We start from the raw sequence: 26,505 nt of genomic DNA on the forward strand, positions 1-26,505 counted from the left end.
AAAAACCCAGAGGAGGACAACTCAGGGAGAGCGCTGGGCTGGGAGCCGGGGCACTTGCTGCTCACCGTCTGCACGGTGCGCAGCCTTGAGCAGCTCCTGCCGTTCTTCAACGTGCTCAGCCAAGTCTTCAACAGCAAAGTCACCAGCCGATGCGCAGGACACTCAGGGAGCCCCGTCCTCTACTCAAACACCTTCCCGAGCAAGGACATGAAGCTGGAAAACCACAAACCATTTTCCAGCAAAGCCAGGCAAAAAATAGAAGAGATGGTAGAAAAAGATTTTCTGGAAGGGGTGATAAAAACTTGAGCAACATAGTGGTTCCATTTAGTTTAAATGTAAATGTAATTATTTAAAACAAACATTGCTCTGAGTGGTATAGTTTCTTTTTGTTTTCTTTTTTTTTTTTTGTATGTAACGAAACACGTTTCAGGTTGTATTTAATTTAAATATTTGTAAATAAGAACGAATGTCTGACTGTGGCCTGAATCAAGCTTAAATATTACGGGCGCATATTGATTATGGTGCCTAAGAGAGATCTATATATACACAAATAGTCCATTACGGTCCATTGTTTTACTGTCCTGAGTTGTCTTAAACCTGCCAAATACACACTGCACATTTTTTCTGTTGGTTTCAGGCTTTGTTTAATTTAGATTGGTTGGGGATTTTTTTCTTTACCTTATTAACCCACATTCTAGTGTCAGAAAGCCATCACTTCTCTGTCAGAGGCTTGGTAATGTATTACAACTCGTTTCTCCCACATACCTTCTCCCACATACCTTCACTAAGAGGAGTAATGAATAATTGAAGCCTGGGCCACACATCCTTCCTTGTAAGTGTAGCACGAGCATCTCAACCTCGGTACGGAGTACAGGTGTATACAGCCTCCATAGTCACAACTCTAAATTCCTGGTGATGTTAACTGAAGAGAGGTAAGTCATCTAAGAATTGTTCTGGAGACTCTGCTATGAAAAAATTGGTTATATGAAGTCTTCTCCAACCTCCTCGCGTTTGTATTAACAATGGTGAGTATTAGTACTGCAAAATGACTGAGGTGACAATGACGGAAAAGACATCATATGGAATTGGTAATAAATAAAGTTTAATTTTCTAGCAGCCTTCGTGAATTTTTCCTTGCATATATTATAAAGTTAATGACTGAATCATATACTTAAGCTCCAATAGTTTACATTAGTGTGATTGATATTAGGGGTAAATTTCAGTTTTTAAAAAAACTAAATTTTAACAAGTATAAGGGCTTACCTATTTCTAAAGAATGATTCTGGTAGTGTTTGTTTAAGAAAAATAATCAGATCTAGAAATAATCCAGTAAGGTACAGACTAAACATTTATGATTATGTGTTTGAGCCTGTCACAATAATGGCAGTACTATTATCCTGTAAAAAGTTTTTAAAAGTCTAGTTTCTAAAAAATATAAAAATTGTCCTCAGAAACCTGGTTGAGGTCTTTCTCCAATCCCTCCAGCCAGCTGAAATACTGCCAAGCTCACTTCATATGCAAGGCTGTCCGCATTTTCCTGCAAATTACATGAAAGGATATTAGATGAGAAAGACACAGCATCTACCAGGTTACTTGCAACTTTAGGGGAGGCAGCTTTCTGATTTTGATTCACTAACAAACAAATATTCAAATGAGAACTTTTTTTCATCTTTCAGTAACAAATTACAAGACCCTCAGATAAATGGAAAACAAGTCACAGTCTTCTAAATCGGGTAAGTTCCTAGTTAACTAATTTTATAAGCTGATTTGATTATCATGCTAAAGCTCTGAATAAATTCAACAGAACCTAGTCCTTAAAGGCAAGAAGGCCACAACCAGCCTAAAGAGTAAGTAACTCTTAAGGCCCCATCCTCATCCACTAGGGATATTTATTCAGTATATTCTGGGACGGCCTAAGCTTCTGCAGAAAAGCTACTGTATAAGTTAACGGTATATATCTCCTTCTGAGAGCTATTTACCTAGTCACCCCACTCTAACTGCCTCAGCTGAGCAAACACTTTTAAGTCTTTGACCCTATCAAGAAAACAGAGGCACAGAGCAAGGCTGTCATTTAAAGGAAATATTTTGAAAAACAAATTGAAGAGTCCAGAGACAAAGATGAATTTCAAGCAGTATGGATGACGGTACCAGTTGATTTAGAAATGGACTTGAACTAACCAGCTATTTTCATAAAGCAACAGGATGTTTTTTAAATGAAGGAAAAAGGTATAATCCACTTCAGGATGCATATGCTTAATATGTGTCAAACTAAGTACGGTTTAGTACACTAAGTATTTATTAGTTATTCATGCAGCAGTTAGAAATATGACACTTTCAGGAAATTAGAATAAATTATAAGAAAAATATGTGGGGGAATTCTGTTCAACTGTGTAACTACTACTGATGAAAATAACCTAAAAGGCTCCATAAATCTCACACATTAGAGATTCCAACACCATTAAAATAGTTTTCTCTCCTGCTGCCTGCCCTCCTCCACCTATGTTAGACTCTCACTGCACATTCCTCCAATAGAATTGTCCCAGCTTACCTGCGAGTCCGCTTCTGCATAGACTCGGACTATGTCTTCGGTACCAGAGGGCCGGACAAAAGCTCGAGAAAGCCTGTACTTCTTCACCAGCTCATTGATGGCTTCCTGGAGTCCTGGAGGTTTAACTGCTTGTCTTTCGGCATCTGTGGTGCTAATAACTTGCCTGTCTGCAACCTAAGCACAAGCATTTCTCATTTGTTACCATATATCACACTCCCTTTCACAAGCTTAACCCATTCAACCTAATTCCCACCAAAAGATTATGGCCATTTCATGTCAACAGGAACAGGCCCACATTTCAGCTTACTGTACCACAAAGAGTACAGCACTGAGATTTCCACACTGTATTACAGTTATTACTAAAACAATGGCCAGTAAGTACTGTATGACTTAATCATTGATCAAATAATCTTAGGTATTTAAAAAAAGAGGGTCATAAGAATCTCCGGAAAAAACTGATCTGAACAATCGGCAGCCGTTTCTGTGAGCTCTGGCTTCCATATCTCTGTCTTTCAAAAATTCTGTTGGTGAATGTGTAATCTGGTATAAATCTGTATAGAAATCAACCAGCAATTTATCTGAAATGCCTTTAAAAATTCTCTTTCAGCCCACAGATTCTACTTGTCAGCATCTAGCCTCTGGAAGTACTCTGTAAACCAAGAATAATGCAGAGGAAATATTTACAGTTCACTCAACAGGCTATCCAGAACTCGCTTCAAAATAATATTAGGGACATGGAGGGCACTTGTTGAAATCTGTTCTCTCTACACATGTATCTTTTAAATTTTTTATAATAAAATCTTTTAAAGTGATACATAATATCATTTATACTAAAGTTAGAAACCAGATACTTCTAAATAACAATAGAATGGTTAAGAGCGATTCTGTAATTTTTAAAGATGTGAGAAAATAGTCTTTTCTATGCAATATCTATTTACAGAATGCAATTGTTTTAGTTAATTTTCAGAAAAGAAGTAATTTTAAAATCTCGCTCACACCTTAACTTTGAGCTGTCTGTTTGGAAGATCTGTATAGAGGGCGTCCCACTGCTGTACGGTCAAGCCCTTCAGAGCCAAGATTGCCTCAATCACCAGCATGTCAGAAATAGCATCACCAGTTGCCTGCAAGATGCAGAAGCAGAATACAAGCAGAGCGTGGATATGAATGCTTCTGTCTCAGAAAACCAATCGCCATGTCCTGGCTGCCCTCCCCACCCCACCCCCGCCCCCAATGCAGGTAACTGACGGGGGTAAATACAAACTACACGAGGGAAAAAGGTATCCATGGAAGACGGCAGTAACAGGTCTACCAAGAATACTGAGACGAGCCTGCCTTTAATCTTCCTGCTCATCTGTGAAGTGTAACGAACTCTTAAGGTGCCAGCATTAACACTGTATGACTCAAAATTTTACTTACAACTAGATCCCTTCTGAGATACTATTGCCACGATGATGGAAGGCCTCATGCATATGGTAAAGTGGAGAAACAGGAGCTTTGGTGGTAAGATACACCTAAAGTTGGATCCATACTGTGCCACTGAGTCGCTCTAAGTAAGTCTTTGTTTCTTCATTTATAAAACAGGAATTACAGTGACCCCTCTCCCTCTGTTACTGCAAGGATTACACAGTGAAGTATGGAAAGTGCCCAATATGTGCAGGACCCTCAAATATTAGTTCTTTTGCTTTCCGCTGACCTACACTTTGCTCTTCCATTGCCATATTCTCCACTCCAGTCCAATAATCTGACCCACATATGTGCCTTGTCAGAGACTATTTTTCCTGAATTCCCTTGAGAAGGCTGGTTTCAAAACATATGCTTAGATACATTTAGTAGCTCAATCTGTTGACTCCAGCTATAAGCTACTCATTACTTGAAAATATGAAGCACATAAACATTGTCACAGCATTTCAGTATAAATCTAAATTGTTGCAAGGAAGCCGCCACAACTTCTCCACTCTGATGTTTTATACAGCACGTTATTCTGTCCACCTTCTGAATAATGTAAAAGTAACCAAGAGTCCACCACCCCCTCAGTTCTGACCTGGTTAAACAAGTCAATCATGTTTTCAAGCATCTTAGCAGCTTTCCTTTTCTTATCTTCTTCTAATTCTTTTGCTAGTTGTTTTATCTTCATTTCAGCAGCTTTACTAAATAGAACCTACAATCAAAGCATAACAAAAATCAGAAAACACTATCCATGCCCCAGTCTTACGTACCATCATCCCAACTAAACTGCTTTTGAAACTCTCCATGACTCTGGAGAAACTGAGGGGAAAATGGCAGCCTTAGAATGTATGAAATTAGTAGAAAAGACCAAATCAGAACTCAGAAGATATTACAAGGGGGGTGGGGGGGAGTTCCTTCATGGATTATAAAACTGGGTTATCAAAATGTAAAGATTACAAATAAAATATCCCATTGGCAAAGGAGAATGCACATGGTGAGTTTATGATGTTGCCCTCAGCCAGCTGAACCAGTGCTGGGCAACCAGGGTTCCTTAAGCCTTATCTGTATCCATTTTACTTTGAAGAATATAACTCACTGCAATTAGTACAGTTTTCTTGTCCTAAGTTTTTAAGGACATAAACTAAGCAAAAGTAGAAAAGAGGTTCATCTTATATATTACATCATGGCAAGCAGTGCCATGGATGTTTAGTATAATAAACATCATGTTGCTCAGGATTCCTGCCCTTCTGACTTGCCTCGCCCATGCATGATTTCAGTGCCTTCGGAGGCCCAACACTAAAGAGGAAAAGCTGCACTACATTCAGCCACTTGATGATATACAAAGAAGTTTGCTGGTAAACTAAGACGCACACTGGTCACTTGTTTTGTGGAACCACGGCCATTTCCATTCATTTACCCTCCACCAGGAGACCTGAGCAGATGCGACATACCTTATGGCCTGTGAAGACTAAAATATTTACTATCTGCCCTTCAAAATAATTTACCAACCCCTGCATTAGATCACTGAAGTTATATTTTAATTGCATTTTCTAGGAACTCGTTTTTCTTCTCATATTCATGACCTCTAGAAGCCAATTTTGAATTAATGAAAATTATTTGACCTAGATAAAATTTTCTGTTAGCCACTTCAAGTCCATTTATGAAATGAGGCTATGTATAAAAAATTTAATAAAGAAATATTCTGAACGTTATGAATATGCTGAAGACCTGTTAATACACGGTAAAATAGTGAACGTTATGATACGCAAATTGTGTCTCAAACCTTTAAAATTTTCTCTGCTAAGAGCCATAAAAAACTTTATATGCCAATTCTAATTACTTTAAACTCATTTTTAGTTGCTAGTAACTTAACTCTCAACCTTTCCAACACTTTTCAATTCACCACAGCTACTGAACTTTCCTTTTGCCACGTATGGCCAGTTGAAGGAAAATATTTTAAATGGGATGTATAGACCGTCTGGTTGTAGGAAAATTAAGAACTGCCATGTTTCTGAAAAAACTATATTATAGGGACAAATTAGTATTCTCTCTTCACACTCGAAGATCATTATAACCTAAAAGAGCCATAGTTTCACAGAACATAATAATATATTAACTAAATCTTATTCTACCACCATCCCAATCATTTCAACAAAGTGGAATATTACCTATTACTACCCAGATACAGAATTCCATCACTGGAGAGAGGCGCCAGCTAAAGCCAGATGCCACTGCTTACGAGAACTTACTGTGCCATGCCCGTTTGCTTCAAAATAAACTCCAATGTCAAATTCCTGAGCCTTGTGATGCAGGTGTTTTACACCAGTTTTAGTACAATAGACAGGTACCTGTAACACACATGTTTAAAGAAACAACAGCAGTTATTCAATCAGCAGATATTCACTGTGTACCTCTCATCCCAGGGAACAAAGCTTCCGGAGCTTAGTCTAGTGAGGAAGACAGCTAAGCAACTGAAATACTAAGTGTTAAGTGTCACTGCGGGGGAGTGAGAAAAGCAGGGTGAGAGTGTGAGAGGTCCCTTACAAGATAATGAAAGATCCCAAGTTGGGGAGTGACATGATGTAATTGTTTCTGAAAGCTCCGTGTAGCTACAGTGTGGAGAATGGCTTAGAGCGGGGGGTCTGCAAGCTTTTACTATAAAGAGCCAGATAACTAATATTTCAGGCTTTGCAGGCCATGTGGTCTCTGTCACAATCGCTCGATTCTGCCACTGTAGTGCGAAAGCAGCCACGGACCATACAAAAACAAACGAGCACGGCTGTATTTCAATAACACTACAAACAGCTGGCCAGCTGGACGTCGCCCACAGGCCACTGTCTGCTAAGCCCTGGCTCAGGTTAGGTGGTTTCTAGGGCTAATCCCAGTAAGAAATCACGGTGGTTGGGACAGGAACAGTGGGTAGCGAAAGCCTTGGATGGATCTGCGAGACAAGCATGGCTAAGGAAAGACGGCAGCAAAACTGCAAAAGAGAGCAAGCTCAAATGAGCCTAGCATTTAACTGGATTCAGGGGACCTCAGGAATGGCTAGTGCTGAAAATATTTAACCCATAAGAGAATGTGTTGAGAAGGAGTAGCTTCTGATGTTGTTTCTTCAACAGGGCATTTTACTATAAGGAAGTTTTGAGACAGAAATTAAGAAAATACTCATAACCCTAACACAGAATCCCTATGAAAGGCAGGCAACTGGGCCCCAGCTGGCGTCCCTTGAGTAAGTTTACTGTGACCATATATTTAAATCGGGGCACAGACTAGCAGCCTCCAGGTGTGTTTTATTTGGACTACCCACTGTTTCTTTTAAATTCTGACTCAGCTGCCAAGACTTAAAAGGCAGGCAATTCACACAACAACTCAGACTTCCAGCTTCTCCTGAAGATTGCCCAGAGGGGGCAGCAGCTGGCCTGGCACACCTTCCTAGTCCTCGCCTGCCTGCTGGCTTCGTTCACTGCCCCCATCCAGATCCTAAAGGAACCTGACTTTGTCACTCCTGCTTTAACAACAATAGAATGGCCACAAAAACTACTAAAATGCAGACATTTGAAAATGGATACACAAATGCTGGAAAATATTACACTAGCCAGGGAAAAAAAGAATAAAGGCAAAAAGACCCAACTTGGGCCCTGCAGCCTCTAACTCTTAAAGTGGGTAGCATGGTACAGAGGCTAGTCACCTACCTGGTGGATGCTGGGGAAAAAATCAGAAACAAAATCTCCCACCAATCCAGAAAACATCTCCACAGAAGAAGAATAAGACAGGCTTTATTACTGCGTAAGCGTTAAGCCAGACTGTGATGCACATCTCAGGCAATCTGCTAAGAGACGGCGAGACAGGAAGAAATCCCACCCTTTTGCAGAGCTAAAGATAGCTAGTGACCAAGATCTCTCCTCAACCGAACGTGAGGGAGGCTCCTTTGAGCCTGAATAGGTCCTGTCCTTGGCCGTGTCTGCAAGAGCCCAATTTTATCAGGAATCTTTTGCTAACTCACTTCAGCCAGAATCCCCCACCCTCAATATCTGACCAAAGTCCCTACCCGGTAGCATCTGATCACCCAGGCCTGCCTTCAGCAAAACAACGGTTAGGTTGGTTTAGCCAGAATCCCCCCTAGCCGCCCCCGTCCCTCTTCGTACTTTCCCATGCACCAACCCCTCCCTCACACCTTATTCCTTGGCTACAAAATCCCCACTTTTCCTCGCTGTGTTAGGAGATGAGCCCAGTCTCTGTTCCCTGCTACAAAACCCCACGGCGATATATCTATTGAATAAGCCTACTTCTTAGGAAGACATCACAGTACCTTCTGTCACACGGAGTTTGTCCTAAATCTACCCGATAAGTGGAGTGGCCACTGGCGTTAGCTAACTGCCCTTCTGCAAAGGAATAATACAACTTCTCATCTCTCTCTGTCAAGAAGATAGGTGTCTGGCTCTAAGTGGTAGCTAGGTGAAACTCTCAGGAGGCTGAGGCACGGGATGCTATCTTCCTTGACGTTTATATTTCAAAGAGGTGACTCCAGGCCCTTATGGTAAACACTTCTGAACTGTAAAACTGGCCTATTTCACCTAAAAAGGTTGATATTAATTTCAAAAGGACAGAGAAAAAAATTATAAGTTTTCTAAAAGAAATACTCTCAGAAAAAAGGGAGGAAAGTCTCTTTCCCTTTTTGCATTAGGGACAGTTGAACTTTTTCTTATTTTTGATTTCTATTTATCCTTAAGTAGACAACAGCTCAGCTTCGTGCACTTCAACCTATTCATTTTTGTGAGGGCATTATTTTCCTCACAGAAGCATCTTACAATAGAAGATAATGATGAAGAAGCTACCAGAAAATGGAAATGTTTCAATACCTTCATAACTTCTTCCAGGTAGCGTGTTGAACTTCCATTGGCATATGCAGTTTGTACGACACCAAGACTCAAACTGTCTCCAATCTGGACAAAAACAAGGACAATCATCAAAAGTAAAGACCCTACAAAAGCAAACCTATAATCAGAGTTCTAAAGGATGACAAAATTATCAGCCAGATCAGCTGTGCCTTAGTTTTATGCAATAAACAACTCACCAAAAATTTACATGTATGCCAGAAAAAAAGATAAAATACTTTTGAGCATTATTTAAAGCAACTGTACAAGGAATCCTTTTATTTTTTTTTTTTAAATCACCTGATTTCGTTTCTGTTACTCCACGGTTTGTATCAGGATTCACCCTTAGTGCTGTATATTCTGCGGGCTTGGACAAATGTATAAGGACACGTCTCCCTCTTTACAGTATCATATACAGTGTTTTCGGCCCTAAAAAGCCTCGTGCTCCACCTATTCATCCCTCAGCACCCACTTCCCCCCAGCCCCTTGCAACCACTGATCTTTTAACTGTCTCCACGGTCTCTGCGGGATTTTTTTGCAGAATATCATATAGTTGGACTCATGCTAAAATACACAGCCTTCTCAGATTGGCTTCCTTCACTTAGTAACATGCGTTCAAATTTCCTCCACGTCTTTTCATGGCTTGATACATCTTTTTTTTTTCTTTTTTCCTTCACTGCTGAATAATATTCCATTGTCTGGATGGACCACAGTTTATTCGCCTATGAAGGACATCTTGTTTGCTAAGGAATCCTTTTCAAAGAAACCTGTGGTTTCTTGATCTCTTTTTCTTTCGTTTTTAATAAAAGTATACACTGAATTCCTAAAGTACACGTTTTCCCGATTGTGATAATTATCATTACATTTTATACTTACAGCTAACCTGAGATTTCCAAAAGAGCATAACAAAGTAAATCTCACGTTACTAAGCTTATCATAATCGTAGTAAATAAATCCCTCAGAGGAGGAGATTTTCTATTTAAACTTGAGGCTCTGGGGAATGATGTTCGTGGAACCCTCATTAAAATGTCAGTTATGAAGAAACCAAAACTTCGTAAAGCTGCAAATCATGAAACTTTTTGCCAGTATGAAAAAGAAAAGACTGGGCTTCCCTGGTGGCGCAGTGGTTAAGAATCCGCCTGCCAATGCAGGGGACACAGGTTCGAGCCCTGGTCCGGGAAGATCCCACATGCCGCAGAGCAACTAAACCCACGTGCCACAACTACTGAACCTGCGCTCTACAGCCCTGGAGCCACAACTACTGAGCCCGTGTGCCACAACTACTGAAGCCCGCACGCCTAGAGCCTGTGCTCTGCACGCAACGAGAAGCCACCGCAATGAGAAGCCTGCGCACTGCAACGAAGAGTAGCCCCCGCTCACCGCAACTAGAGAAAGCCCGCGTGCAGCAACAAAGATCCAATGCAGCCAAAATAAATAAATAAAATTTTTTTTAAAAAAAGAAAAGACTACTCTCTTCAGGTTCCAAACCAGAGCCCCAGTGTTGAAATGACTGGAATGACCACTTCTCTGTGTTTTCTGGCCACTTCCCACCATCATGCCTCAGACATTCAAATGACTGCCTGATACAGAACAATCTCCCCAGTGAGTCTTGCTTGAAAGGGCAGTCCGTCCCCGCACCATACCTCCAACAGGGGTTCCTTAAGGAAACTGCTAATGAGTGCTGCTATCTTGTCTCCGTCCACGAGATGAAACTGACCATCTGCATCATGGTAGTAGTAAATTATTCTGTCTGCATCTCCATCGAAGGAACAGCATCTTTCATTGGACTTCATTTCGATTCCTGCCACACAGAATAATTCAAAATGAATAATTCAAATTAATTGAATAATTCAAATTTCTTCAGTCTAAGAAAGGGGGATAAAATTCAGTGTAAAAAGTTTTCGGTTTTTCTCTCACACCAGTTACAAGGGAAAATTCTTGCGGTTAAGTATTGATCGTAAGTGACCTTCTGTGTTACATGGAAGCACGTCTACTACGACTTTTCAAGAGGTGTTTAAAATTATCCTTCCAGGGCTTAAGCAAAATTAAACATGTGCTAGGCAAATAGAGCCTGTCCTTAAGATTTACAAAAATCAAATGTCAGTTGAACAAAGTTTCTCCCAATTTGTAAACTGAAGCCCAGCTGAAAGGAATAAATGTCTTTATAACTGCAGATAAAGAACCATTACTATCCTTACATGATCAAGCAGCGGGTACAATCAAATATAAATAATTGGAGTGTTTTGTCATTGAGGAGAATCCTGATCATTTCTCCTGTCTGAAGCGCTACATAAACATATGTAATTGTTTCTGTACCTGAATGGAGATAATAGCTTCAAAATCAAGGGAAGAGGATTCATTTAAATGGAAAGGAAACAACATAAAAATAATTATCCTTCCAAACAAAAACCAATGTCGTAAGCTTTAAATAGTATACAGGTTTACTGTATACAGGGCGAACTCTTTCACAGCTAAGTGAAAAAAGAGCATTCACAATCTATCTAAGCTGAAACCCGATATGATACTAAAATAAAATTCCATTTTACAAGCCAGAGGTCTGGCAATACTGATTCCCACATAGTGTTTTGAGAGCTACACGTATTGAATTGAATGCAATTTCCCTAGCACCACAATGTCCTTTCTCATACAAAAAATAACCAGCAGTAGATGAGGTATGTGCTTGAATCCTGAAAAAAGGGATTTTTATTTGTTAACACCATCAATAACAAGAAACACTGGTCATTAAGAGCAAAGGATTATAACCTGTGAGAGACCAATGGCTTGTGTAACTTGTGTAAAGTTACTGAAACCTCAACAGCTGTGTCACATCAAATCTTAGACAATGTGGCTGTTCCTTTGCCATGACAGCAGCGGATGGACAAACCCACCCCAGACCTACAGAGACTGAAACCCTCGGACAGAGCCCAGGAATCCGTGTGCGGACCAGCCCTCCAGGTGATTCTGATGCCTGCTAAAGCTTGAGAGCACGGCTCTAGAATCCCACCTTGATTTTGCTTTCTCCACCAGATTTCCTGCGCCCTGTGAGGAGTGCTGTGACTTGCAGGCAGAGAGCAGCCTGTGCTCCATGTGGTACCGAAGAGCGGGAAGAGGCCCGGATGTGTAACGGCGGCAGGGCCAGGTCCAGCTCACCTGGCCAGCTCTGTTTGTGAGACTGGTTTCAGGGAGAGCGCGAAAAACACATCTTTCACATACCCTGAGGAGGTTTCTGATGACTTTTCACAAAGTCAGCCCCACATAAATGATTGAGCTTCCCTTTGGTCCCATCGTTAAACAGCTGCACTGACAGCCCCTGGGAGAAGTAGTGTTTCATTTCTCTCAGCTTCAGGGCCCCTATGCCGTTCGCACAGTCAACCTTAAGTGTTCTTTGGCCATCTCCACTGCAGGAGGCCTGAAAAGGAAAAGACATACGCAAGAAAAATTTCAAGTTGTAACAGTGAAGCATGGCATATACATGTATATATAAACATCTTCCATTATTTCAGTTATAACTCGTCTGTTTTAACCCAGGAAACAAAAGGGTACACACATTCAGATGAAAATTGTAAAACACCAAAGTAAAATGTTAAAACACCTTTTTTCGGACACAGACACTGGAACAGTTGCGTTGACTGAATAAATGATGGAAATGAAGCTGTATTAGAATTTAGCCTCCATGAAGCAAGGTCTCTTACAATATTATAGTCTGTATTACACGGCAGGCATTCAAATACGGGCATGAGTACACAGATGAGTGAGCAGTCATAACATCCGTCCTTCTCTTCAGAGCATATTACACCACCGGGCACGTCTGGCTTTTTTCCTGTCAGTCTCCTCTCCTACCCATCTCACCCCAGAATGTAAGTTCTCTGAGAGCAAAGGCTTGGTTTTGTTTAACTATGCCTGACAATGACATACATCGATATTTGCCAATCAAATGAATTACACCCCTCAAATCTCGTTCAGGTTTAGGAAGCTAATTCACCTCGAAGAAAGGCTTTCTCAACAGTAGGTGCCTCAAGTATGACACCAACAGCACCTGCAGTAACTCTAAGACCAAATTCCTCTGAATGAACACAACGATAACCGCAAGTACACCACTCTTCTCCCCCGGGGAGCTCAGAACATATTACACGCCTTGCCGGGTAAACGCCAACAAAGAGTTAGCAGGATACAAGGCCCAGACCTTGCAGAGCGCTAAAAAGAAAAAGAAGACACGCCACATTTTTGGAAGAGGAGGAGGGGTAACAAATATCTAATTAAAATAAACTGTTCAACTGATGTTATTTTGGTCATCTGCTTAAACTCTAACCACGTTCAAGAGATTTTCACCTGTTTGGTAAGTTCCACAAAGGCTGCAGAGAGTTTCTGGTAGTAACCTTCTGTGGTTGCCTTTCCATACTGGCCACTGGTGTTTCGACAGTACACCATGTAGTGCAGCTGGGGCGTCGTCAACAAGCCATAATCTGTCACAGAAATACAAAAAGCAATTTACCACATTCCTTAAGAAAGAAGAAAAGTTTAGGACTCATACTGTGTGAATTTCAGGGTGACAAATCCTCTTCAAAAAAAGACATCTCGGGCGTCCCTGGTGGCGCAGTGATTGGGAGTCCGCCTGCCGATGCAGGGGACACGGGTTCGTGCCCCGGTCCGGGAGGATCCCACATGCCGCGGAGCGGCTGGGCTGAGCCTGTGCGACCGGAGCCTGTGCTCCGCAACGGGAGAGGCCACAACAGTGAGAGGCCCGCGTACGGCAAAAAAAAAAAAAAAAGAAGCCCAGGTGACTAGCATCTGAAGAGGGGAGGGGCAAGGCTTGTGGCACTGAGCCTTTAACCTGTGGGATGTGACCCTAATTCCAGGTAGATAGTGTCAGAATTAATTGGTAGTGGAAAAGGCACACATTGGATACATACTTGGTTCTAAAAAAAATATGAACTACTACTGATAGCAAAAACCAATCATTTAGTATAGACGGGTAGCAGTATAAAAATAGAGCAACGTAGAAAGTAATAACTGAGTTCTATTTCCAGTAACATTACAAACTATGTAATTCAGATGAACCCTCCTCCCGAAGACAACCAAAAATGCTGAATAAGAGAAAAATCTCTTTTTAAAAAGAATTACAGTACCAACATTACAAAGGAATTAGGCCAAAATTTACATGAAGAGAGAACTCCAGGATGTGAGCTAAGGGAAGCCAGTTTTGCTCTGAGGACATTCCTCTAAATAAGAAGTTGAGCAATGGTTCTCAGTGCAAACAGTCCATGCTGGTCTAAGATGTGCAACTGGGGGAACAGGCGCGCGTGAGGCTGAAGCCCCAAAGGACTATTCTTCAAACCATAATTCGAAAAGATACAAGCACTCCAATGTTCACCACAGTACTATTTACAGTAGCCAAGACATGGAAGCAACCTAAATGTCCATCGACAGATGAATGGATAAAGAAGACGTGGCACATAAAGACAATGGAATACTACTCGGCCATAAAAAAGAATGAAACAATGCCATTTGCAGCAAAGTGGATGGACCTGGAGATTATCATACTAAATGATTAAGTCAGAGAAAAACAAATATCATATGATATCACTTACATGTGGAATCTAAAACAAAAAAAACAAATGAACTTATTTACAAAACAGAATAGACTCACAGACTTAGAAAACAAACTTATGGTTACCAAAGGGGAAACGTGGTGGGGAGGGGTAAATTAGCAGTTTGGGATTAACATACACATACTATTCAATACTATATATAAAGCAGATAATCAAAAAGGACCTACTGTATAGCACAGGGAACTCTACTCAATATTCTGTAATAACCTACGTGGGAAAAGAATCTGAAAAAGAATGGATATATGTATACGTGTAACTGAATAACGTTGCTGTGTACCTGAAACTAACACAACATTGTAAATCAACTATACTCCAATAAAAAATAAAAATTAAATAAAAAAAAAAAAAAGGACTACTCTTCGGTGCAAGAGTGGGTTAGAAGTGAATCAGCCCCCAGGGCCTACTCCCCAGAAAGCTGTCTTGGCGCCGAGCAGAGTGGGAAGCCCACCCCGAAGAGCTGTCACCACAAACACAGGCCTCCCACAGACACCCAGTTCAAATTCACGTAAACACGGGATCAGAAGAGCCCTGGCATCAAAGAACCTTGTCACCCACCAGCCAGGCAGTACCCCCAGGCCCCAGCAGAAGCAAACACTAAACTCAGCCAGGGAAATACACCTTTATCATAAACCTCAAAAATGTCCCACAAATAATTTTCCCAGAAAACAGCTTACAGTCAAAAATAGCTAAACACACAAGAAAGGCACCATAAGCAAGCAGCAAGAGAAACAGCAAAAGTGGACCAGGATCCAATCAATATTCCATGACGAAATCCCTCAGTGGTCTTCAAAGTCAAGCACAAGAGTTTGGACTGGAAGCAGAAAGTCACTTTAAGCTCTTGAGCCCTGCAGTTATGTAACAGAAACGGTATTGTGTGAAGGCAACTTTGGCTCTGGTATAAGGATTAGGTGAGAGGAGGTGGAAAAGCTCAAAAAAAGTGAGTAAGAGCTTAGACTAGCTTAATGGAAGTGTGTAAGGAGAGAAAAACCATATTCCAAAGACACATATTGAAGGATGAAACAAAAGGATTTTGTGACCGATATCAAAATTACCAAATAAACATTTACTAAATGACTATTATAGACAGTTACTCAGTAAAAAGCATGACCATATATTCCACGGAACAACCCAGCAACCTAGAAGCCAGTCTTCACAGCTCTAGCCTCATCACATATCACAAAATCCTTTGCATTCATTACTAATTCCACCTTTTTCCATTTCTCTCACTAGCATCAGTCTTGCACAAACTACTGCACAGTCCCCCCTCTCTCCCCCCTGCCCCCTCCCTCCTCCTTCTCTCTCTTCCCCCCTCGCTCTCTCCCCTGTCCCCTCCCTCCTCCTCTCTTCCCCCTCCCACTCTCCTCCCCCCTCCCCCTCCATCCTTCTCTCCCCCCTCCCTCTCTCCCACTCCCTCTCTCTCTCCCTCTCTCCCCCTCCATCCTTCTCTCCCCCCTCCCTCTCTCCCACTCCCTCTCTCTCTCCCTCTCTCCCCCCCGTCCTTCTTTCCCTCTCCCCCTCCTTCTCTCTCCCCCCTCCCTCTCTCCCCCTCTCCCTCTTCCCCTCCTTCTCTCTCCCCCCTCTCTCTCCCCCATCCTTCTCTCCCTCTCCCTCTTCCCCTCCTTCTCTCTCCCCCTCTCTCTCCCCCATCCTTCTCTCCCTCTCCCCCTCCCTCCCTCGTCCTTCTCTCCCTCCCTCCCTCTCTCCCCCCTCTCCCTCCCTCTCCCCCCTCCTTCTCTCTCCCCCCTCCCTCTCTCCCCTCCCTCTCCCCCATCCTTCTCTCCCTCTCCCCCTCCCTCCCTTTCTCTCCCCCTCCCTCTCTCTCCCCTCCCTCCCTCTCCCCTCCCTCCCTCTCTCTCCCCCCTCTCTCCCCCCTGCCTCTCTCTCTCTCTCCCCCCCTCCCCCCACAACAGCCAAAGGGACTTAAAGTGAAAATGTGATCCTATTCTCTGGCATAAAGCCCTTCAACAGAGTCCCACTGCATTTGGAGTAAAGCCCCAATTCTCACCACGACCTGTAAGGCTTGGAATGACTTGGCCCCTGCTTACCTCCCTCACCCTATCTTCTACTAGCTTCCCCCAGTCTCTCTATGCTGCAGTCACATTAACCATCTTTCATTTCCTGAAATACACTAAGTTGAAGAGAAAAATGAGCAAAATGTTTAAAGAAAAGAAAAAAAATCACTCTCAAATTTTTCTAGATTAAAACCCTAAAAAAGTGATGGTTCTAGAGATAGAATGACAGTACTGGGAAGTTCAACCATTCTGGGGATGACAGAAAGAACACAGTTTGGGACAGGGTGAGACATCACTCAGACCAATGCTTTCAAACCTCACGCCAAGCCTGTCAACAGGTCATGGAATCTACTTAGTAGACCCAGCCATCATTTCTGCATTTTTTTAACAGAACAGATGAACACATGTCATTGAGTATGGGTAAGTACGGTTCACTGAAACTTTCATTTCAGTCATACACACAAGCACACTAGACACGTCATGATACAAAATCGGTTTCTTACTGTAGGTTGTGATACGCAGTGTAACAGACTCCTAGAGGGCTGTATGTAGCAGGTAGTCAAAAATGGCAGATGAACTGATGAGTGAATGAATAAAAGAATATATGCAGCTGGAGCTATGGCAGTAAAGATACTCATTCAGAAATGAGGCAGAATGAAAGCGAGAAGTGAGGAATGCCACATTAGGAGAGACAGAAGAGGAGCCCGTGGACAAGACCAATACGCAACAGTGGCCAAGGAAGTAGAAGTTAAAGAAAGGGAGAGGTCACAGTGTGGACTGTTGATGTCATTTCAGGTGATGTCTCTTCACAGACATCAACTGAAATAAAAACTTTAAAATATAAATTCTGAGAGTTACTCTTAGATCACAGATCCCTTTGAGTATCTGACAAAAGCTATGACTCCTCTCCCTAGAAAAGCGCATGTGCAGGTAACACAGCACGCTGTATCCAGAGGCCCACAGGATCCCTGCAGCTTAACCAAACACGCCCCGGGAAGCCCAGGCCCCAGGTGAATTCCCGCTTTATAACAGATGAGTGTTGGGGGAGACATTTCCCTGCAGAGGCAAGGATGGAGACTCACCGGCAGTAGGCTTAGTAATGACCAGAAGAGCAAACAGAGAAGCAAACCAGGTGAGTCCCGGAAGAGGCCAGGTTAACTGGGAATGAGGGAACACACAGGAGGTTGAGGGGATCAAGAGAAGGTATTTTAAATGAGAGAGATCTGACACCAGGAAAATTCACCTCCAAGCACAGAGGAGTCACTGCATTCACATGGTGCACAACCAACATGAGAAGAGGATTCTCATGTTGAGAATGCAACATTCTCTCAGCCTGTCTCGTTGCATTTAATTCTTCAGTTGATACAATAGGAAAAACCACCTGTCAGAACTTCAAATCATGATTACAAGTAGGTCAAAGATATTTTCCATCCTTATTTGACCTGTTAACAGCTAACTCCACAAGTGATCAGCTATTCGGGAATACCCAATATTGACAAAAACTCCCCAGAATGAACATCTTCAAGTTACCTCAGGGCTTTTTTTTTTTTTGGTAAACATTTTAAAAAATTTATTTACTTGGGCTTCCCTGGTGGCGCAGTGGTTGAGAGTCCGCCTGCCAATGCAGGGGACACGGGTTCGTGCCCCGGTCCGGGAAGATCCCACATGCCGTGGAGCGGCTGGGCACGAGAGCCATGGCCGCTGAGCCTGCACGTCCGGAGCCTGTGCTCCACAGCGGGAGAGGCTACAACAGTGAGAGGCCCGCATACCACACACAAAAAAAATCTACTTATTTTTGGCTGTGTTGGGTCTTTATTGCTGCGTGGGGGCTTTCTCTCATTGTGGCGAGCAGGGGCTACTCTTGGTTGCAGTGTGCAGGCTTCTCACTGCGGTGGCTTCTCTCATTGCGGAGCATGGGCTCTAGGCATGTGGGCTTCAGTAGCTGTGGCACACAGGCTCAGTAGTTGTGGCTCATGGGCTCTAGAGCTCAGGCTCAGCAGTTGTGGCACACAGGCTTAGTTGCTCCACGGCACGTGGGATCCTCCTGGACCAGGGCTTGAACCCATGTCCCCTGCATTGGCAGGCAGATTCTTAACCACTGTACCACCAGGGAAGTCCCCCCAGGGGTTTTTATATCAGGAAATTCAGGATTATAAAGGAAGTTGTCTAAGATCAGCCTTGCCTACATATTATCTCCTACAGGTAAAATGTAATACGCAAGCCCAGAAAATTTTTTTTAACTTTTTTTAACTTAAAAAGCTAGTAGTTTATATCTAGGAGTCCATTTTTTTTAACTTTGTTTATCTGTAGTTTCAAACTTCTCTAAATTAAATATATATTTATTTTGTGATATTTTTATAAAACTTTTTAAAAGATTAATTTACAAGTCAGGATAAATACATACCATGGAATTGACCTCCTAAAACAGTCACACCGTCTATTACAGACTGTGAAAGTTTCTCACTGCTGGGCCTAGGAAAGAAAAGGAAGAAAATATTACATCCCATCCCAAGACCAACTGAGCTGCTAGTTCTAAAAGCAAATGCAGAAATTCTGTGCTACCAGTTTCAGAATAACAAGTCCATTGTATTTGAACTAAATGAAACCTGCCAAGCCTGAAAACTCTGAAAATACGGGTGAAGTGTAAGCATTTTCCATTAGCCTTTCACAATATATTTCTTGGAAAGAGTTTGGCTTTTAAATGCATTTAGGAAATAGATATAAAGGGTACACTAATTAACCTACCTAATACCTTTTCAAGTTTGACTGCAACAATACATACACTGCCTGAGAACAGTAACAATAAATATTGAAACCACAGAGCGTGCATAACCCAGGACTGGGTATTAAACCACCAAGCGTACAGAGTCTAGTTTTCATTTTAAAAAGTCAGAATAAATTATTTTTCTATCTATCTGGAAATAAGATATGTAAGATATATAACTGCCTTGTAGAAAAAGATGTTCTATATCATTTAAACCAGGTAATAGACAAGAGGCAAATATTGGGTTGGCCAAAAAGTGTCTTCGGTTTTTAAGTAAAAATAAAAGATACATTTTTCATTTTCACCAAGAACTTTATTGAACAACGTAATCACCCTTTTGTTCCACTACCTTCTGCCATTTTTCAGGCAACTTCATAATCCCACTTTGCCAAAACTTTTTATCTTTTTGAGCAAAGAACTGTTTTAGGTACCTTTTACAGTCTTCGAAGGAACTGAAATTTTTTCCATTAAGAGAATCTTGTGAAGACCGAAATATATGGAACTCCGAAGGTGCAATGTCTGGTGAATGCGGCGGATGAATCAGAGCTTCCCAGCCGAGCTGGAACAGGCTTTGCCTGGTCATCAAAAGAGACATGCGGCCTTGCGGTATCCTGATGGAAGATTATGCATTTTCTCTTGACTAATTCCGGACGCTTTTCATCGAGTGCCTCTTTCAGTTGGTCTAAATGGCAGCAGTACTTGTTGGAATTAATCATTTGGTTTTCTGGAAGGAGCTCATAATAGAGGACTCCCTTCCAATCCCACCCTATACACAACGTCACCTTCTTTGGATAAAGACGGGCCTTTGGTGTGGTTGGTGGTGGTTCATTTCGTTTGCCCATGATCTCTTCTGTTCCACATTGTTGTACAGTATCCACTTTTCATCGCCCGTCACAATTTGTCTTAAAAACAGAACGTTTTCGTTACGTTTATGTAGTGAATCACATGCGGAAATACCGTCAAGAAGGTTTTTTTCGTTTAGCTTACGTGGAAAGCCAAATCTCAAAGCAATTTACATAACCAAGCTGGTGCGAATGATTTTCAACACCTGATTTGGATATTTTGAGTATGTCGGCTATCTCCCGCGTGGTATAACATTGATTGTTCTCAATTGATGTCTCAATTTGATAACTATCAGCTTCAACTGGTCTACCTGACCGTGGAGCATCGTCCAGAGAGAAATCTCCAACACGAAACTTTGCAAGCCACTTCTGACATGTTCGATCAGTCACAGCACCTTCTCCACATACTGCACAAATCTTTTCTGCGTTTCGGTTGCATTTTTACCTTTCTTGAAATAATAAAGCATAATATGCCAAAAATGTTGTTTTTCTTCCATCTTCAATATTAAAATGGCTATACAAAAATTCACCAATTTTGATGTCTGTTTTTAAATGCACGCTGATATGACAGCTGTCACACACAATCTAACAAAATTGTTTCGAATGACGTTAAAGACAACTAAGAGCTACTAGAGCCATCTTACGGAAAAAAACGAATGAACCTTTTGGCCAACCCAATACACGTGCAAGACTTTACTGTGAGATAATAATTTGCTTCAGAACATAAGTCACTTGGCTATTCTGTTACCTATAAATCCACAAACAATGGTATTTGGAAGTCCCTCTGGTAACACACTAAGGGTAAAACACCAGTCTAGGCCATTCGGAGACGGAATAGAAATTTCCTTTAGAAAGAATCTCTGGCTAAAACCAGATCTTATGCAAAAGAGAATGCTTCTGTTTCAAAGTACACTTTTAATCTAACATTGTACAATAACACCTTTTTGAAAAGGAAGGTAAGCGCTGCCAAACGTGACAAATGCGCAGAAACAATATAGATGGTTAATGCTTTCCAGTGAACTCCAGCAAGGGAAAAATGACCTATGAACCAACAATAACACAGGCTATAAAGTAAACCTCTAAAAATAATGACTTACAATCACATGTTCTTACTCTATGGGGGAAAAACCTAAACCCACAGAAGTAAAGGGATGGGAGACATTTGCTAAGTGCTTCTCTCGTGCCAGGAAACAGGTGTGTTGCACGTACTCATGTAATCCTCAGGAAGGACTGCATGATGTAGGCTCATCATCAACATTGTACAGGTGAGTAAAGGTAAGCTCCAAAAGCTTAAGTGACCTACTCAACCCATACAGTAAGTGTGAGAGTTGGGGCTCAGACTCCAAAGCCCAACCTGCAGTAGTGACTGAGCTCCTACATCCTACTGAAAAGACCAGGACGTGGAGAAGCCTCTCAGGGCAGTTCCACTTTCCTCGACTTTTTTGATTTGTCCTGGGCGCTAAAACAGATGCAACCATCTATGTGGTGTTCCCAAGCAGCTTTCACCAGTAGCTCTGATGGTCACCTGGTATCTCTACCAATCACCACGAAGGCATCTTGGTGCAGATTCACAGCTGCTTTCTCGCCAATGTCCACCAACACTCTCGGCAAATCTTGTTCCTCAGCGTTGGCCAAACAGGTAGCATGCTCCTCCCAGGACGGTGCCAACATTTCACCCAAAGGATCAACCAATTTTACACCATTGTCTTCCTTGAAAGAAAAACAAATAATAAGTCATCTGTGCAGTTGTGAGGGTGACGTGAGGAAGTAAACCCAAGCTGCTTTTCCCCCAACAAAAGACAGTGTTGGCCGGGCAGTTTCCCTGGTGACCACTACTGAAGGCCAGGCGTTGTACATACATCACCTCAGTAAATCCTCACAACACATGTTATCCATCTAACTAATAATCCGATGGTTACTCCAATCTCACTTTGAGAAAACTGAGATTCAGAGCAAGTACTCTGCTTATGTTCATACAGCTAGTGTCAGTTCTGATATTAAAACATCAAGTCCATCTGACTCTTAAATCCAACAGCCACTGTGCCACACTAGCTGTTTTAAAAGGCTGTCATCTGAGCATTCGCCATCAATTAACTGATGAGGCACAACTGTAGCAGACCCAGGACACCTGGAGATCCTTCTCACTATGGCTGGACTCAAAGAACACACTGGCCAGCATGTCAACCAGTGGGTGGTACAGAAGCTGAAAACTGACGCCTAATTCTGGTCTGCTCAAATTTCTGGAAAGAAAAAAAGTGTAGTACAGAGTGAATGTCAAAGGAAGGAAACAGCTCAGAATTGTTTTAAGCAGTGCTTCTGAAATTAACAATAAATGTGGGGTTCTGTCTACAAATCATTAAGCAATTAAGGTGATTTAGCCATTTAGACACTTACACCTTCAGAGTGATCCACATTTAGAAGCTGAATAAGCAACATCCTCTTGTTTTGGGGTGGGAAGGGAGGAGGTTACAATCCTTCACTAACCCACAGAGCTTTAACTTGCTGCTGATTTAGCTACAAAGGCAAAAGTCTCATGTCCTAGCAACCAAACAGAAGCATATTATTTAAGCCACATATCAGTTATAGGCCAGTACAGAATATGATGGTTAAATTGTCTCAAAAGGAATACTTTAGAAACTTAATTGTCATAAACACTAGACCCATCAGGCCTCATCAGTATTCTGCCCAGGGCTCACCTTTGGATCCCTGGAGCCACGTGTTTGGCTGTTCACTCAGAACGGGAAACTATTCCCTAGCTAGAGAAAAGCTGTGTGAAAACTTTCAAATCGTGCTGTCTTTTCAAATGTTTGCCCTCTCCCCTCCCCCAGCTTGCCTCCAATCTCTTTAATCTCTGCTAAATTAACAGAGGCAGCACTTTTCATTACTGATGCTGTCTCAATACAACTAACTTGGAAGGACATTCTGTCACTTCTCAATATGGACACACTCCAAAAAATGACCGTCTCCTTTCACTCTCTCCACACCCTTTAAAGAGTCATGAGCTAAATGAACACTTGTTAAGAAAAGAGTTGTTTTAAAAGTAAAGGCATATAGCAATGAGAAGGCACATTCCTAGAATTAGAATTTGTACTTTGGGTCAAAGTGCTCAGAAACTAAGGTTTGGTCTTGCAAATAAACATCTGCTTTATCGGAGCACTAAATGCATTACCTCAGGATTGTGTGATGCTGTTACCATGACTCCTATAGTAGATTTGGTCTGTTTTGACCTCAGGACAGCTAATAATCCCATTCGAAACATGACATGATCAAGGTGTTCTGCTTTCGTTCGAAATCCAGCAGTCCCATATTGAAGAGTGAGTCCATCAGGCTTGGCATGTAATGCTGACTGCTTTGTAACAGCATCTAAATCCATGTCTACAAAATTAAGGAGTATTTTTCAGGCATAAGAAATCTTTCAAGGACCATCTGGTTCAAAAACTGCCATCCCAAACTAATAGATCTGCCTCATTCTGAACCTCCCCCCAAATTCTATGTTTGAGAGCGGAAAAAAATGGTAGAATAAGTCCCGGAGGTTAGCATTAACTGTACTGTTCACTTCAGGACAGACATGAGACTGTCCCCAACAATTCCTGGACCCAAGGCAAACTTAAAATGGTCCATTCCCAACTAAAATGAAGATTCTACACCTAGATTCAGAGACTCCTACAAGGGACCGTATCGTTTTACAAATGGGAACACTTAATTCTGGGTATCAGTTAAACAACCTAAATTTTACATGGGAAGCTGCTGACAGACTGAGGCCGAAGGTCACATTCTCCAGTGGACTGGGGCTGCATATACAAAATATCTGGGAAATCTGTGCAGTTCTTCTGCTATTCCTCCCAGGCTACAGAGACCTATTCCCAAAGGAAAAGCAAAGAGCAAAAGCCTCCTCTCCAAGACTGCCCAGACCTCCCAATACACCTTGCAGTGGATTTTTGTATTTTCGTAAGGGAGGCTCAGGACACCCTTCTAAATTAAGCTCGGAAACTAGCAACATCTTCCTTTTACCTTTCATTTAAAAAATCAAGCATCAGCCCTTAGCCCGCTAGTACTTCCTTCTCTGGGATACTCTAACTTTAAGTGGAACTTGGGGCTTCCAACTCTTGTTTTCTTTACTGTCCTTCACTGCGTCAATGAACAAAAGTTAAATGTTTCCTTTTGTCCAGTTGGAAAACGCTGGCATTCAGGACGCTAATTTAGATTGGCCTAGAGCGATCAAATCTAGTTCACATGCATGAAGACGTTGTATTAAAAAGTGACCAGTCGTCAATGCATCTTGGTTATTTCTAAGGGCGTAAACGAGCTGTTACGTCCAAAAGTCTTAAAAAAAAAAAAAAAAGAGTCAAAAAAATAAAGAGTCAAGGTAAAATGTTTCCACCCTTTCATGCGTTCTAGGTCCTAAAACTACTTTCAACGAGCATGTGAGGGGCTTTTATTGAAAGTATTCTCAAGTCCAAACTGTCCACTATAAAAAAGCTAAGAAAGGCCCCCTTCCCCCCAGTCTTTAGCACCTGGTTAGTTCCCCTCTCCTCCCAGCCCCCGAATCGCCCCACGTTTCCTGGCACCCAGCCCTGAGGTCCCCACCTAGGTGATGGACGAGACCCCTTTCCCAGCTGGAGACCCTCGGGCCCGCGCCTCCAGCCCGCTCCCGAGCCGCAGTGGCGAGTAGGTGTGTCCCGCGCGGCCCGCGAGTCAGTCCGCTAGCCGGCCCGCTAGCCTGGCGGTCGGCCGAACCCCTGCGGACCGGAAGGTCTCCTTCTCGCCGCCAAGCCTCGGGACCCCGCTCACCTCTGCCGGGAGACACCCCCCTCTCACCTCTACAGCGCGGACCACCTCCCTCGCGGCGGCAGGGGGAACCACACTAGACAAGAACCAGACCAGAAAGGTCGTCATCCGCAAACGTGGCCCTCCGTGGCTTCCGGCCCGTTGTCCCGCCCCTCAGCCAATCACAGCGCGGGAAGAGTCCGCGGGCCAGGCCCCGCCTCCTTGCCTGTTACGCGCTGCTCGCGCCTGCGAAACTGCGGATCCGCGTTGCGAGAGGGCTTGGGGCTGTTTCCTTTGAATGACTGGGAAGGGTGAGGCCCCGCGGTGGCCCGGGGGTTGGGGCCGAGGGTCGCGGGCCCTCAGAGCACTGCGACCGGCAGATACGCAGCCCCTGACTCCAAATTTGGGTCTCAGAGGGCGGCAGGGCCCGCGTTCCTGGGAAGCCGGGCTTCCAAGTGGTCCTGGATGGGGGGTACCAGCCCCGATATGAGGCCTGTAACCAGGTGGTCCCGGCCCCAGTGAGTGCCACCCGGCTTCTCGCATCCCACTCTCGATTTTCGAGGTTCATCTCCCAAACGTCTGATTCTGTGGCGCCTTCTCGTGCCCCACCCCCTTCCCCATCCTACCGCCCCAGCTCGCACAAAACGTCATTTTATTTATTTACCTGTAAGACCCCCTCACTAAGCCTGGGCCCCTCGGGGCAGAGGCCAGGTGGATCCAAATCGCCCGGACTCACAGGATGCCGCCCGGGGCCAGGGTGGCTCCCGAGAAAGGCGGAAAGGCCCACCCGGGAGGAGTTCGTGGCGCTGGGGCTGAGGGGCGGCAACTGGCGTGGAGCGCGGCGGGGCCCCGGAGACCTGGGAGCCGGGGGAGGCGGAGCTCCGCCCCGCCGGCACTGCGGGCTTCCCTCGCCGCAGCGGCCAGCTCCGCCCAAGCCCGACACCTGGGTGGGATTCGGAGGCTGGGCCCCTCGCCTTTCCCAGAATTCAGGCTTGCAGAGCGTCTGCAGGTGGTGGTTGCCCAACCACCTGCAACTGCATAATTCGGAACACTTGTTGAGAGTCCGGATTCCCTGATCCAGATCGGAAGCGGGGGCTGGGGATAAAGGGACTGGGAATCTGAATTTCAACGACGTATCTTGGAGGATGTCGCGTATACTAGATTTGGGGGCCAGGAGATAAAGCAGAAGAGTGTAAGTGTCCCGGTTTGTGCCCCTAGCTCTCGACGCGTAATAGCGCTCCTGCAAAGCTGCTTCCACGGAAAGGGAGCTGCGGGAAATTCCTCTGGACACCGCCGACGTTGACAAATCCAGTGTCCCTGGGCCCTTCCGGTTTTCCTGACAGGTTGATTTCAAGTCAGCATGTCCGCTTCAATGAACGAATGCCTTCAACTTCAGCTGCTGGAGATGGAAATGCTGTTTTCTATGTTTCCTAACCAAGAAGTAAAACTTGAAGATGTCAATGCCCTGACGAATATAAAGAGATATTTGGAAGGCACAAGGGAGGCACTGCCACCAAAAATCGAATTTGTGATTACACTCCAGATCGAGGAGCCCAAGGTAGGTGCCCTGAGTGGTTTTAATTGTTTCCAGGTGCCCAGTTTATATTGGAAACACTTGGAACCTGAGCTTCCTGTCCAGGAAG

The 26,505-nt window shown here is 43.4% G+C and overlaps 3 protein-coding genes across 16 annotated transcripts in view; 2 read left to right on the forward strand and 1 right to left on the reverse strand.

The window, feature by feature from the left end:
- Positions 1-13,639, forward strand: part of DOP1A (DOP1 leucine zipper like protein A) — a 122,394-nt gene extending 108,755 nt beyond the window's left edge. For 8 of the 11 annotated variants that reach the window (XM_060283795.1, XM_060283801.1, XM_060283804.1 and 5 more), the window contains 2 exons: positions 1-1,733; positions 3,516-13,639. In XM_060283795.1, the coding sequence (XP_060139778.1) occupies positions 1-306 (306 nt within the window). In that variant the 3' untranslated portion in view covers positions 307-1,733; positions 3,516-13,639. Of the gene's footprint in view, positions 1,734-3,155; positions 3,475-3,504 lie in introns of those variants that run through there. The other 3 variants (XM_060283796.1, XM_060283797.1, XM_060283798.2) reach the window with 3 other exon arrangements.
- On the reverse strand, positions 380-25,699 carry PGM3 (phosphoglucomutase 3). Of its 3 annotated transcripts, none has more exons than XM_030859401.3 (13): positions 25,527-25,699; positions 23,265-23,470; positions 21,621-21,805; positions 18,894-18,961; positions 13,198-13,331; positions 12,082-12,277; positions 10,512-10,669; positions 8,854-8,937; positions 6,244-6,342; positions 4,590-4,706; positions 3,547-3,669; positions 2,549-2,722; positions 380-1,537 (listed from the first exon to the last, which is right to left on the reverse strand). In XM_030859401.3, the coding sequence occupies exons 2-13, from the start codon at positions 23,466-23,468 to the stop codon at positions 1,448-1,450; spliced, it is 1,632 nt and encodes a 543-aa protein (XP_030715261.1). In that variant the 5' UTR covers positions 23,469-23,470; positions 25,527-25,699; the 3' UTR covers positions 380-1,447. The 3 variants fall into 3 exon arrangements, with proteins under 3 accessions (XP_030715261.1, XP_030715260.1, XP_030715263.1); XM_030859400.3 differs by lacking the exon at positions 25,527-25,699 and adding an exon at positions 24,914-25,033; XM_030859403.3 differs by lacking the exon at positions 25,527-25,699 and adding an exon at positions 24,683-24,804.
- Positions 25,111-26,505, forward strand: part of RWDD2A (RWD domain containing 2A) — a 5,101-nt gene continuing 3,706 nt past the window's right edge. The window contains exons 1-2 of one of the 2 annotated variants that reach the window (XM_030859405.2): positions 25,111-25,173; positions 26,081-26,420. In XM_030859405.2, coding sequence (XP_030715265.1) covers positions 26,223-26,420 — 198 coding nt within the window. In that variant the 5' untranslated portion in view covers positions 25,111-25,173; positions 26,081-26,222. Of the gene's footprint in view, positions 25,381-26,080; positions 26,421-26,505 lie in introns of both variants that reach the window. The other variant, XM_070043479.1, reaches the window with a different exon arrangement.

Source organism: Globicephala melas, chromosome 14, assembly GCF_963455315.2.
Source record: "Globicephala melas chromosome 14, mGloMel1.2, whole genome shotgun sequence".
NCBI classification, from domain to species: Eukaryota; Metazoa; Chordata; class Mammalia; order Artiodactyla; family Delphinidae; genus Globicephala; species Globicephala melas.

Bases quoted from the DNA above. Each gene is read 5' to 3' on its own strand.
- PGM3 (XM_030859401.3), bottom strand. From the start codon at position 23,468: ATGGATTTAGATGCTGTTACAAAGCAGTCAGCATTACATGCCAAGCCT. The intron at 12,278-13,197 runs GTGAAAATCTCT...TTTCCTTTTCAG, and splicing joins TTGTGGAACTTACCAAACAG to GCCTCCTGCAGTGGAGATGG. The intron at 10,670-12,081 runs GTATGTGAAAGA...TCTGTGTGGCAG, and splicing joins TCATCAGAAACCTCCTCAGG to GAATCGAAATGAAGTCCAAT.